This window comes from Sciurus carolinensis, chromosome X (assembly GCF_902686445.1).
Source record: "Sciurus carolinensis chromosome X, mSciCar1.2, whole genome shotgun sequence".
Lineage (NCBI taxonomy): Eukaryota > Metazoa > Chordata > Mammalia > Rodentia > Sciuridae > Sciurus > Sciurus carolinensis.
The window spans coordinates 95,445,850-95,460,258 of record NC_062232.1 but is presented as its reverse complement, the minus strand read 5'-3'; the positions used below and the strand labels follow the sequence as shown (position 1 = coordinate 95,460,258).

The 14,409-nt window shown below is 39.0% G+C and overlaps 1 protein-coding gene and 1 non-coding gene across 2 annotated transcripts in view; both read right to left on the bottom strand.

The window, feature by feature from the left end:
• Positions 1-7,812: 7,812 nt before the first annotated feature.
• The window catches only part of Htr2c (5-hydroxytryptamine receptor 2C), a 249,819-nt gene continuing 243,222 nt past the window's right edge, over positions 7,813-14,409 (bottom strand). Inside the window, exon 6 of the mRNA XM_047536800.1 lies at positions 7,813-11,288. Within this exon, the coding sequence (XP_047392756.1) occupies positions 10,456-11,288 (833 nt within the window). The 3' untranslated portion in view covers positions 7,813-10,455. The remainder of the gene's footprint in view (positions 11,289-14,409) is intronic.
• Positions 14,302-14,374, bottom strand: Trnaa-agc (transfer RNA alanine (anticodon AGC)). The gene has a single exon. It is a non-coding gene; the product is annotated as a tRNA-Ala (tRNA).

Here is a 14,409-nt window from a genome sequence, read left to right as displayed (position 1 = left end):
AGTTTACTGTAACAATCTGACCTTTGGATGGTTTTTCTGGATTATTATACAACCTTGATGTTGATTTTGCATGTACCTTTATGCAATTGCATAAGGGGTCTGAATTGTCAGGATGTTGAAGGTGCCAAAAGGCACACTGCCTCTGGTGTACAAAGATTAGCAGGACACCAGAAGAAAGGGTTAAAAAGATCTAAAAATTTTAAACCCAGTGCTGGCACTTCCAGCAGTTTTTCAGCCTGGCCCCAGGAAGCTACAGATCATTCCACTGTGGTCAAGAACAATAGCCCTAAACTAAAAAACAAACAGCAAACAACAACAACAACAGCAACAATCCCCCAAAAGTTGTCTAGCTGTAGGAAAATGGCTAAAGAGAACTTGATCTTTGCCCTGCCTTTCAACCCCTTTTGCCCATGGAGGGCGGTGACTGCCGGCCACAAAGAATGTGGTAATAGGTTCCAGAATTGTCGGTTTATGACCTGGGGACAGGAATAGTTTCTCCTTTAAAGATCTTGCAGGACACCCCATTTGGCCAGGGGATGTTTATCACTGAGGCAAAACAATTCTTGCTATAATAGTATTCCATCAAACTAAATGCCTGGGGAGACTGGCAGAATAAATAACTGTACCCAGAAGAGAAAAAGACAGAAACAAAGGCCAAGTCATGTTTTGTAGGCAGCATCTGTAAAAGGATCTTCAAGGAAGCTCAAAGTAAAGGATGGAAAGGGCCTCCTCTGTTGTATATCAATATTCCTAGTATAAGAAAAAGCCCCAAAGAAGCCTCTGGATGCAATTGACAGTGGGGAACTCACTAAAAGTTGATGGCATCATAATAAAGATAAGACAAACAGGTCAGGCTCAAAAATATCCTGTGTTCCAACCTCTTGGATGCTACCTGTGAGAGAAAAGATTAAGACACAGTTTTTGTATATGCCAGATTGTCTGATCCTTCTCCTGGGATAAAATTTGTTGTGTAAATTAAATGCACAGATAACATTCATAAGGATTATTTCAGAATATGAATTTAAGAAAGGATCCAAAACTAGAACATAAAAAAGAAATTTATAGGTATCAAAGTAGATTTTAGTTTGGAAAATTAGAAGGTAAAAAAAAAATGTTTCTAGGTGAGAAAGTATTTTGTCTGGTAAAGTAATATTCTTGGGCTAAAGTCCAAGATGAAAGAAGATAAAACTAAGGATGTAAAGTTGTGAATGTCTAAGTAAGTTGCAGAAGGTTTGAGGAATGTAAATCTTGAAAAGTTCTTGTTTATGATTAAATTGGCTATAAGTAGCACAGTCCAAATTATTTGAACTTTAATGTACTGATATGAAGCAAAGTTTAAAACATTGATCTGCTTTTATCTATCAAAATAATTTTCTTGTATTTGTTAGGTTTTATTACTTGGGGAAACTAAGTCTTAAAGGAATTATGGCTTGTACCCGTTTTAAAGTCATAAATGATTACTTTGTAACTGGTTAAATAAACAACTGTTACTTAGGTTATAATAATATAATTGACACCCTAAATATATGTGAGTAGGTATATGTATGTATGTGTGAACTCTACCTAAGCCTCATCTAAGTGTTATGTAAAAGTTTATAAAGTGAAAATTTATGTAAGTTTACTGGCAAGATAACCAATAAATGCTTTTATACATTATATCTGACATAGAAGGGCCACATTGTCATTTGAAAAACCTGTCTTATATCTGTTTACTTTGTGTAAGTCAATTTCTGATCATTAACACTGTTTTCTAAATGTATAAGAGATTTAAGACTATCCTTTGATTTTTTTGTTAACCCATGCAGACCTGTGATTATTGTTACCATACATCATGGATTCTAAATTATACTTTCAAAGTTAAACTTAATTAAATGTAAAGTTCAGGAGAGCATTTTGCCAAGTTGGTGTTCTCCAAACTAAAATCATCTGTAGCAAAAGTCTCATATTTGTATAGAAATAACAAATTTGGTTGGAATTTATTCATGTCTTTAATATTTTATAACTGGATAAAGTAACCTGTTGTCAACACATTATATATACAATTTGTGTTACTCTTCACACTGAAATTGGAATTTAAATACATTTTTGGAAGATAAAGAGGAGAGCCTGATCTGTTTAAAGGTGACATTGTGAAACATGGAAGCATTCTGCCATTTTTTCCACAAAAAGAAAGTGAAAAATCTCTCCTAGCCTTTCTTTGATTCATGTTTCAGATATAATGTTGTATTGTTATTCATGAAGAGTCTCACCTTACCTGAGATGAGCATCTGCCTCCCACCTTACTCCATGTTAGAATAACTCCAAAATAGGCTAGACTTCAACTCATTGTAGTTGTGTTCAAAAGATTGATTTTTGTTGTAGAAATTAGTGTGATCTCAAACAGGGAATATAATATATAACTAAGCAAATGTTCAAGATTATAAAAGTTGTTTTTCTTCCTTCATAGCTATTACACAAACTGAATATGTTATTGCTCTGTTAATTTCATTTTGTATTTTCCTTGTAAATTTTATAACTGTTGCCTGTTAGTGTTTTGCAGAGGTACTGCTTAAAAAAAAAAAAAAAAAAAAAAAAAGACTACCTGGTTAATTTGAGATAATAAGCCATCTTCTACAGGACATATAGTATATAATGTCTTCCAGTACTAATACTAACCCCAAACCCAATTAAATGAAAGGGGTAACTGTAAAATTATAGATATCGAAGTTATAACATGTTACTTCCTCTTTAAGACTGATGAAACTGGCTAGGTGTTTAAAACCAAAAACGTGGAGACCAAAGTCAAGGAAGTAAATGGGCTAAGGAAAAAGCAGCCAACATTTTGGCCCTTGCCCTCTAAGTTCAGCCAGAGTGATGATGGGACCCCTCTCTGGGCCCTGCAACTCTGGTGAGTCATCTGATTTGCTGATCAGGAAGATTGAGAGGACCCTAGAGAACAGAAAGCCAACCAGTGCACATTCTGCAAAAACAAGGTCATTGGAGAAGGAAATGCCCCTGATGCTTCCAAGAGAAGCCACATATGGTCAGATGACCCTGACCCATCCTGGCAGATGGTACCACTGTTACAGGAAAGCTAAAGGAGCCAGGACACTTCACACACATCCTCAATAGTGATCTCTAAGGAATCTCAGCAGACACTTAAAGAGTAGACAGGAACAAGGTCAGTTTTGACCAACTTGGTCTTAAACACCTGGGAGAAAGTATAGCCTAACCACAGTCCTACATAGACATTTAAAAGGAAAAACAATGTTTTTTTTTTTTAAACTGTAACTTAAGATGTACACTGTGTCAACTCTTCCAAAAGTAAGTAAAGTTGGAGGCTATAAAGGAAGTGTTCTTGTGTGGAAATGCCTAATAATAATGATCACAAAGGACTCCAGAGTCACAAGTTTGTCCTGAGTTAATTTGAGCCTGATCTCATAGACCTACAAATTTTCCTAATCTCCTGCATTGATAAACTTGATCTGTTTTCCACTGATATGAGTTACTGTCTTCATGGTTTTCAGAGACTGTCTGAAATACTAATTGCTTTTGTGCTAACTGTTTACAAAAGTGTAATGCTTTGCTATCTTGTTTATTGTTGTCCTAGCATGATCCCTGCCCTATGTATGCCCTGTCCAGTCACCCGCCAACTGCCACTGTGGACCTCTGGACTGTTCTGATGGTGAATACCCTTAACTGTCCATATCCCACCTGATAGAGAACAAGGACTTTGGATTACTCCCCGCCAGGTTTGTCCCCTTTCAGTGGGAAGCAGTTTGGAGATGTCATCATCCATTTTTCTATAGAAATGGAATATAGAAAATGACAGTGGGGAAATGTAGCAGTGTCCACTTTATGCTTTGAATATAGCCCTTGCTGCTCTGCACTGCAACTCCTCCATAAAATTCCTAAACCATAAGATTCAGAGAATTCTAGATTGGTGAACTCATACATGGGTCAGGAGGTTGCACCCTAATTCCATGTAGATAGAAATTCTCACACTTGGGACCTTTCCAGACCTTGTCCTATATATCTCTCCTTTTGGCCATTCATTTGTATCCTTTATAATAAACTGGTGAACATGATTAAAGCATTTCAGTGAATTTTATGAGCTATAATAGAAAGCCTGAGGATGAAGGGGTTTATGGGAACCTGCAATTTGTAACCAAGGTGGATGGAAGTGTGGGTAGCCTAGGTACACAATATTTGCAAGTTGTATCTGAAGTGGGAAAGAGGCAATCTTGTGGGACTGGGCCCTTAACCTATGAAACATGTGCTGACTTCAGGTAGTGTGAGAAATTTCAAGGAGGAAAAAGGGTTAGTATTGGTTTGGGGCAATTAAAATGGAGTTTGGGGGTCCACTGTTAATCAGATCTCAGACTTCTCTGCAGCTGAACCTTTGAACTGGGCTACAGATATTTATCACTCCACTTCCATGCAGGTTGACCTTTGAAACATAGCTTACCACTGCTGGCTTTCTGTACAGTGGTCCCTTTCCTCCAAACTACCCACAAACTGAAACCACACTCAATCCCGTTCTTACCAATTGGCTTAACTTTTGTCAGCACCAATCAATTCCTGAATAACAAGTTATTGTGTTTGGATATGAAGTTCTCAAAAGCTCCTGTTAATGCAGGAGTGTTCAGAGGTAAAGTGATTGGATAGTGAGAACTGTGACCTAATCAGTCAATCTTAGTTTGCATGGACTGACTAGATGGTCACTATGGGCAGTTGGGGCATAGTTGAAGGAGGTGGGTCATTGAGGGTATGCTGGTGGAGGGTGTATCTTCCCTGTGGCCCCTTCTCACTCTCTTACTCTCTGCTTTCTAACCCTGCCTTGAACTGAGCAGCTTTCCTCTGCTGGGCTCGCCTCCCATGATGTGCTGCCTCACCTCAGACCCAGAGCAATGGAGTCAGCTGTCTATGGAATCAAATCTGAAACCATAAACCCCAAATAAACTTTCCCTCCTCTAAGCTGATCTGGTCAGCTATTTAGTTCAAAGCGATGAAAAGTTAACTAGAACACAAGTGATGTAATTTCCAACCCCTCCTGAGGTTTAAAGCTATAAATGCAGGTGCCATTTTGTAAAACCTCAGAGCATATTTTCAAAACCACTTGAGTCTGTGTTTTCCCATATGGTCATCCCAACTAGCCCAAAATAAATGTGATTTTTTTGTTCTTTGATAGATTGATTTTATTCTTTTAATTCGGAAATGAATTGAAATGTAGGCTATCTAGTTAGTATATATAGAAAATCGGAGAATTATTTGGTGGGAAATACCACACTTTTGGTCAGAAGTCAAGTCTTTCAAAAACAGACCATGGTGTGATGAATCATCTTCTACCCAATAAATACCTCGTTTGTCATGGATGCTGTGATTCTCTGCCAGGATGTCACCCAAGTGCTGCCATGGTTATGGGCTGACAGCTCTCAGTTATGTCAAGTCCTCTTTGAGAGTTGCCGCTGATGAAGAGCCTTACCTAAGGTTTACATTTCTCTTAAAGGCAGTGGCACCCTTCTGAACCTTGTCCTCTGTACCTCTTATTGTGGCTATTATTGGTATCCTCAACTTAGAAAGACATTGAGAGGATATCCTCAAATTCAAAGCTTCTCAGGGAAGCCAAGCATGACTGTTTTTGTTGTTTATATTTCTTAGTTGTCTAACTTTTCCCCAATAAATATCCTTCACACTTGTCTTTACCTCAGAATTTTTATTTAGGGACCCAACTTACATCTTAAGAGTTTACAGTGGTTTGGATTTGAGGTGTCCCCCAGAAGGTCATGTATGAGGCAATGCAAGAATGTTCAGAAGTGAGCTGATTAGATTACAAGGGCCTTAACCTCATCAGTGGACTACTCCATTTAATGGAGATATATATATATATATATTTTTTTTTTCTTTTTTATTTATTTAGGTCCCAGGGATTGAACTCAGGAGCACTTAACCACTAAGCCACCTACTCAACACCTTTTTGTATTTTTTTTTTTTTTTTTTTTTTTTTGTGTGTGTGTGTGTGTGATGCTGGGGGGTTCAACCCAGGGCTTTGTGCATGCAAGGCAAGCACTCTACCAACTGAGTTATATCCCCAAACCCCCCCCCCCTTTTTTTTTGTATTGTTATTTAGACACAGGTTCTCGCAGAGTTGCTTAGGGCCTTGCTAAGTTGCTGATGCTGACTTTGAACTCTCCATCCTCTGGCTTCAGCCTCCCGAGCTGCTGGGATTACAGGTGTGTGCCACCATACTCGGCCTGGATTAATCATTTGAACAGACTACTGGGTGGTAACTGTAGGCAGGTGGGGCATGACTGGAGGAAGTGGTTCACTGGGGGCATACCCTTGGGGATTATATATCTTGTCCTTGGCTCTTCTGTCTCTCTCTCTCTCTGTTTTCTGGGTGCTGTGAGCTGAACATTTTTCCCCTGCCATGCCCTTCCACCATGGTGTGCTGCCTCACCTCAGGCCCAGAGTGATGAGTCAGCTACCCATGAACTGGACATCTGAAACCGTGAGCCCAAAATAAATTTTTCTTCATTTAAGTTGTTCTTGTTCAGATCTTTGGTCACAGTGATGAAAAGCTGACTAACACAGAGCTATGTAAGTTTCAAGTGTGTGTTATGGATTCCATGATATTTGAGAACCACCATGATGCTACCTACTCTCATTGATAGGCAAAAATACCTCTTTTAAATATATTTAGCTCTCTAGGTGATGTGTTAACACATGTGCAGGTAAAATATACAAGGAGAAATGGGTCTCATCTTTGGAAATTGCACTGGACTAAGTGGGAGATGAAAAACTGTATATTAGAAACCCACTGCTAAGTGATGCCAAGAAGGATCTTTCTCCCTTTCCTCAGACCATAAAGACCTTCCGATGCCATGGATGGAGGTGTCCTCCCACCCACATTTTCTTTTAGTGGTGGTACTGAGCCATTAAGTACAAGGCCCATCAAGAAATTTCAGCCCCTCTCCATTGCCTCGGCTGGGCATGGGTAGCCCCTAGCTACCATGGTACAAAATATTTCTGTCTTCAAGTGTCCATTGCTTCAAGCGTCAGTTCTGTCTTTATCTCTTGACCTTTCTGGGAACCAAACTACTCAAGGTTACAAAGGAATGAGATATTGGTGTTTTTTCTCAGGACACGATCATCACACCAGCATCACAGAGGTTCACCCAACACAAGGAAGGTATTTACCTTGAGAGAAAAAGCCAACATATTTTTTCATCCCTGACTCAAGATACAGAGGAAAAGAATTGCTTAACACTGTGGCTCTGATTTCAGAGGTGTCCAAAGTCATCTGAGAAAAGAACTCATTTAAAGTGATTGTACCACACTGCATGATTGAATAGTGGGGAATTGTAAGACCAATTTTAGCTACAGGAAGAGATTATACAATGCCTGCCCATATTAATGCTCAGTGCATATCTGTTGAATGTAAAGTAGCTGCTAAATGTTGGAGATAAAACCATCAATAAGACCTATTGCCCTTTCCACCCTTAAGAGACCTTAGATTCTGGTGGAAAGACAGTAATGATACCTACAGCAAGGAGAGGATGTGAGCCACCCAGCCTCTGATCAGGGAAGGAAGGTAGGATAATTTGGGAGTGCAGCTAGTTTCCTCATGAGGAATTGGAGATGCTCTTTTGATATTACTTGTGCCGGTCATGCCTCTTAATTTTTTCCTCTGATCTTGAGTACATACAATAATGGTGTTTGTCTTGGTAAACATATTTTATAGGGTTTGATTTTATTTTCAAGAAATTGCAGTGAAGGGGTACATTTTATCCTTGAATGATTCGGAGGGAAAAAAAGACACATGACATCATAGCCAACATTTAATAAATTTAATAAATTAATAGGAAGTATCACAAAAACTTGGAGTGGATAACATACAGGAATCAAGAATAAGACAACACTTTGCAACCATTCACAAAAAGTACCATTTGACAAAGGAGAAGAATTACAGGAAATAATATAAGGCAGTCTGTTGCACGTGTCTTAACAGATATACATATATAATAGTACATCAAAATGATTTGACAGTAAATTCACCACTTTTACATTTATCACTCAGACTTTTTTTTTAAAACATTTATAAAAGTTTGTAGATTTAACATTGAACTGTAAGATTTATATCCAAATGAGTATATTTGTTTCATACCAAACTGCACAGAACTTACGAATAGCACACAATTTGAGGATAATTACTGTGTTGGGTACTATTAAGTACTACTACTCGATGACATAAGAATTATTAACAAATGTGCTATAAGCTATTACCATCCAACTTATTGCTAGTGCTTTTAGAAATCCATGGTTTATATTTCAATTCTCTGTAAAACATGTGCTATGAGCTTGCCCTGATAGTTAAGAAATCAGCTGTTTCCAATTTTCTCTCATACTCACGCTACTTCAGATCTGAATGCATGGTCTTTGTAAGGACTGCTGGAGGATTTTCTTCAGTCCTTTTTATATCAGCTACTCTGCCCTACTTTAATACAAATCAATGGATTCATGCAACATACATGGCATTCATGCAGGGCACCAACTGTATGTGCAGAACTCATGCTGGATGCATGCGTGTCTTCAGACATCTTCATTTCAGTAAGAATTAGATCACCTCATTCAATTTCAGGTAATGTTTTAACATGCAGTTCAACTGACCTAACAGGCAGGTAGACTTTGCTTTCATGTTATATTTGGGCATGCTCAAGCAATTGATTGACATCTGGCAGTGTTGTAAATCAAATAGAGACTGTATGAGTTTCCTCGAATACAGCCGCTCTCCACTGCCCCCATGGCAGACTGTTGGATTTATCTATGCTGTGTGTTGAGGACACAGACCAGGGGTTTTGGAAATTCAGATTCTGCATTCGCCAATGTTAAGATACTAAGAGGCACACTCCAAGGTGCACAAGTAACTGTCAGGCATAAGAAATAGCATCATGAATTCTCGGAAATTTATCCACAGTTGTGTAAAATGGACACACATGGAAACACAGTTACTGGAAACACGTGTATACTCTGCACACAGCATAGACTTAATGGTCTGACTTTAGCAATGCTTGAAAACCTTTCACGGTTTACAAACTACTAAAATGGTACTGAATTCTTAGAGAGCAGCAGGCCCACGAATGAAACAATGGCCAACACTTATTGTAACACAACACTATATTTGAACAAAGATTTAAATTTCTGGCACGGAATTGCAGTACAATGAAGAGCTTGCCACTTTCACAAATAAGCTGCAGCCTTTTCCTGCACTAGAGAGTTTGGAAGGATCTGAAAATGAGATAAATTTTGTTTAAAATCCCAATGGAAACTCTGTATTTCTGTTATTCCCAGAGTTCAGTAAAAGCGTCTTTTTAATTACTTTTTTCACATTCTAAGGGCCTAATTCGGTAGTCCTTGATCAAGTAAAACTTCCTAGGTTCTCGCCATCTACGCTTCCTATCCAAGTTTTACTTAAAAACGGACTGCTAAGTTAGGTCCTATAGATAGAGGTACCATAATTAAGAAAATATTTTAATAAGGCTCAAAATACTAATTTCACTTTGTGTGTAGCACACGAATTTCCAGAATTCTGAGATCAAAACCCAATTGATGTTGAATCCTGGAATGGGAAATAACTCTGGGGTCTCGTTTCCCAGTTTCTTTATGGAATTAGGTATTTACTAAGGACCAGAATGAAAACACTAATTCCAGTTTGCTTGTCATAATAATCAGAATTTGAACATTGTCCTTAAGAAGTGAAAAGCTTTTTGGTGTATATTTCTCTTTATCATCCTTCCACTTCTGTAGTCCTGGTTAACCAGCTGCTGTGTTAAAATACCACTATGTTTGGGGACGGACATTGCAGCAAAATACCGACACAACATTCCGACAATGTCAAATTTTGCCCCTATATGTAACATCAAGGCTAAGTTCTGCCATTGACTCACTGATGGATGTTGCACTAGGCAGAACGTATTTTACTGTGTTTATGTGTGTGATGAGCAGAGCAAGAGTTTAAAGTGTATATTTACTGTTAACCCGGAAAGAGATTCCACTGAATTTGTCAATTTAGGTGTGGTTGAAATGTAACCACTGTCACGTGCATCATTCTGGTCTCCTGCAAATGCCACCTGAGAGGAACATCAACGTTTCCACAAGCACAAAGGAAACAGAGAGAGAGAGAGAGACAGGAAGGAAGAAAGGAAAGAAGGAAGTAAGGGAGGGAGGAATTGGAAAACACAAACACTGTATTCATCAAAGAATCAAAATAACTTAGTCTCCATCTATATAAACAGTAAATATAGAACCCTAAATCTCACTGTGGTAGGCATGATTGTAAAGTACAGGGTTGCAAAGCTATATATAAAACACTCTTTTAGACAGCAATATTTACATTAGTTACGACCGACAAAAATTAAAGAAGAAATTTTTTCCTACACGTGTAGCCTCACTGTAGGAAGACTGTGCTGCTCTTTCTTACACACTGCTAATCCTTTCGCTAACCACATTGGAGGGATTTTCTGGGAGCTCCAGATTCTCAACTTGCATCTCTATACCTGGCTCGCTGTCATTAGCTTTCCTAACGGCAGGTTCATTGGTATGCCGATAAATGTTAACGTTAAGCTCCCTCCCAGACAAAGCAGTAGCGGCAACTCTCGGTATCTGTCTGACAGGAGGCTTTTTGTCGGCCTTATAATTGCAGCGCAAATAGTTGGAGAAAGCCCTTCGGTAAACTTTGTTAAACAGAGTATACACCAGAGGATTAATTCCTGAACACACATAGCCAATCCAAACAAACACATTCAGAAGCTTTTCCATGAGCTTTTGGTTACAGGCTTTCCCGCAAAGAACCGACAGAATATTGGTAATGAAAAACGGGCACCACATGATCAGAAACACAAAGAACACAATGCCAAGGACTTTCGACGCCTTCCTTTCATTGTTGATCGCCTGCATGGTGCCCCGGGGACGTCTTTCCTTCTTCTTTCTTTTGCGCACAACATTCGCCTCTGGTTTGGGGTTTGCCGGGCGCTCTTCGTCAGCGGTGTTCCTCCTGCAGCACTGCAGTAAATTCAGACTGATTCCCGCCAGTTCCTCCTCGGTGTGGCCTTGCAGTAGCATCTGGGCTTGTCTGCGCAGAACGTAAATCGTCAGGCAATACGTGATCACCATGATCGTCAGCGGTATGAAGAACGCCACGAAGGATCCGATCAGAACGAAGTTTGGGTCGTTGAGCACGCACGTCGTGTTGTTCACGAACACTTTGTCTTCATCCCTCAGTCCGATCACGGGGATGGGAACTGAGACACCTAAAGGAATAAGAAGGTGGGCCGTTGTTAAAGCATCTGGAAGGATTGGAAGGATTTGTGCATCAGCGTACATTCATTTGCATTTTACCGAAGGCGATTTAGAGGTTGTTTGTTGAAAGCATTATTGATAGTCCCCAGAAACGGTAGCAGAATAACACAAAATGATAACTTTCTTCTTAGGAATGCCTTCTCCTTGAATTTCTGTAGAAGGCGTGGAATCACCATTATTGAGATAAGGTATTAGATACGGTTATGTCTACGAATTGAGTCTGTTGTCTTATTTCCATCTCTTAGCACTGTCGCAGCTCAGAAGGCACTCTAATAGATATCTGTTGAAACTAGGAATAAATTCGCATCTGTCCACAATGACATTACTAAGGCCAATCATTCTTTTTTTAGGATACTGTCTTCTAAATTTGATAAAAAATGATATGTATATCATCTGTAATAGCCTAAAAGGGTTGACTGGACTGTGTCTGACCATTATGCTAAAATGTAAGCAGAAACCCAAACGATTCTCTTTTTAGCCAGGTTTTTTGTTTGTTTTTGAGTATCTGGGCATAAGCAGCATTTGTGTCAAGGTCAAGAGACAGAGAGAGGCTGGGCTATAGCTCAGGGGTAGTATAAGTTAATAAGAGGCCCTGTGTTCAATCCCTAGGGGGTGTGTGTGTTGTATGGGGGCAGGGAGAGGGAAAAGCCCAGTTGGGAGAGATATGGTTCTTCCATTTCAAGGTCGAATTTTGAGCATTTTTGTTCATAAGAATACTGAGAGATAATAAGATTGCCTTCAGTAAATACATAGAAAATATCAATGAGGCCGTTGGGACATAAGGCGATCCTGTGCGTAGGCCTAAGTATGAAATTTAGAAATTTTCAGAAATAACTATGGTAGATTTTGAAGAGGTCCTATATTAATAGGTAGCAATAACTTGCAAGTGAAATTCAAATTTTACTGATAATTTACCCTATCTTGTGCCCACAAGAAGTTGTGGGTGGGGAAGATTCAGACTGCACTTGTGGGATGCTATGAGAGATCCTTAGGAATCCTGGAATGTTGGGTCTCCACATCATGAACCGTGGCAGAAAACAGAAACAACATGTGCTCACAGAGATAGATGCTGACTTCAAGGAACACAAAAGACAGTTGGAGGAACCTGGTACTGAAAGGCCCTACTTGTTTTTACACTTCTAGTTCAATCTCGAATGTTGAGCTGCATGATCCAGGAGGAAAAAATGGTCAATATTTCTTTGCTAGAGCTTGCTGAGGATGTTGGTGTTTAATTCCCAGCAAGATATAAGAAAGAGTGTTGGGATAATGATCTTTAAGTCTTCTTCCTCAGACATTGAATTTCTAGACAAAGTGTGAGGAGGAGGAGCAGCAGATGTGGCAAGAATCCTTTGAGTATTAGGGTCCATGCCTACCTACAACTCTGAACCTAGACATGCCATTCAAGAAAATAAGACCATAAATCTCTGGGATACCCTACAACACAGTGCCCCAGACCAGTAAGGAGACCTTCAAATCCTGGCTGGGAAGAGTGACAGGTATCAGAAGGGGAATAGAAAATATTGTCTTTCACCAAGTTTGATGAAATACTTGCGAGAATATCAGCAGGCATTTGGGAATATAAAGTACAGCAGAACCACATGGGTTATATTTCTTATATTTCTTAAGGTAAAAGAAGCAGGTAAGAATGCTACCAGCTGTATTGCTAGATCCTATATTGAAAAAGTCATAAATGTAAGATAGTCTCTAGAAAGAGTATAGATCAAACTTGCCTAAAAGAAGTCAGTATTAGCTTATCTTTAATGAAATGTTTTAGCAAAGAGTTAGGTTGCTGGAAGTTTCCTGGAGTTAAGTAAGCTAATATGAGATTAAGAGAAAAGGGAGTCTCAAAAACATTAGAGGAGAAAAACTTGGAGAACATACAAATTAAGACATACTTTAAAAGATCTACTGAATAATTATTATGTGGACCTGCTTGGGATCTTGATGCAAAGAGAAATTTTCAAAAATAGCATGACATAATTGGGACTTTGAACAATTGGTCTTTCATTGATACTCTTAACCTTTATCATGCATTAGTTTTTAGGTGAGATGTTGATTTTACACTTGTTTAGGAAAAAAAGCTTTTATATTTTCAGGTAGACATATTGAAATATTTAAGAATGAAGTATTTTGATGTCTGAAATTTATTTCAAGACAATATGGGAGGAAGAAATAGATGGGAGTATGGATGAAACATGATGGGAGTATGGATGATGAGTACTTTATTATATAATTCTACTTTTGTAATCTTTGAAAATCTCCATTACAAAATGATTAATAATTTTTTAAAAAGTAAAAAAAGTGATAAGAAGATCTGGAGGTCTTTTCTGAGACAGATAATATGTCTTTTAAGACTTTGGACCAAGATGTCCCCAAGACTTTGTGACCACTGCTACCTTTGGAAGTGATGACATGTGGAGCAAAAGACTTGGACCCCTGAGTAGAAGCACTTAACATTTCTGTAGAATCATAGGGAAGAAGGCTACTTTTTTGTGTGTGTGTGGTGCTGGGGATTGAACCCAGGACCTTGTGCATGCGAGGCAAGCACTCTACCACTCAAAGGCTATTTTTGACAAAATGTTTTTAGAAAACTATTACACCTTCCCAGGATCCTCCAGCAAGAGCAGCAGAGGGTGCAGAAGAGGCGATTCCCCTCTCCAGTCCCTGCCCACTCCTCCCTCCCAGCAATGTGGAAACTACAGTCTGAGATTGAGAAATTTGCCTTCACTCTGGAGGAATCCTCACCAGAGTTAATACACTGAGATGTGGAGATTCAACTTCCCACAGGAAATGCTGCACAGTCTTCTAGGTATTCCTAGAGACACCTGAAGTCTTTGGGGGAAGGTATCATCTACTGGCTGTAAAATCTGGAAGTCAGCATCACTCAGATGCCCAGCTCCAGAATAGTGTTAGCTTTCTTCTATTAGATTTACTCACTTTTTTTTTTTTTTTTTTTTTTTTTTTTGGTGGTGCTGGGGATTGAACCCAGGGCCTTCTTCATGCTAGGCAAGCACTCTACCAACTGAGCTATATCACCAGCCAATTTGCTCAATTTCATACAGGACTCTTGGA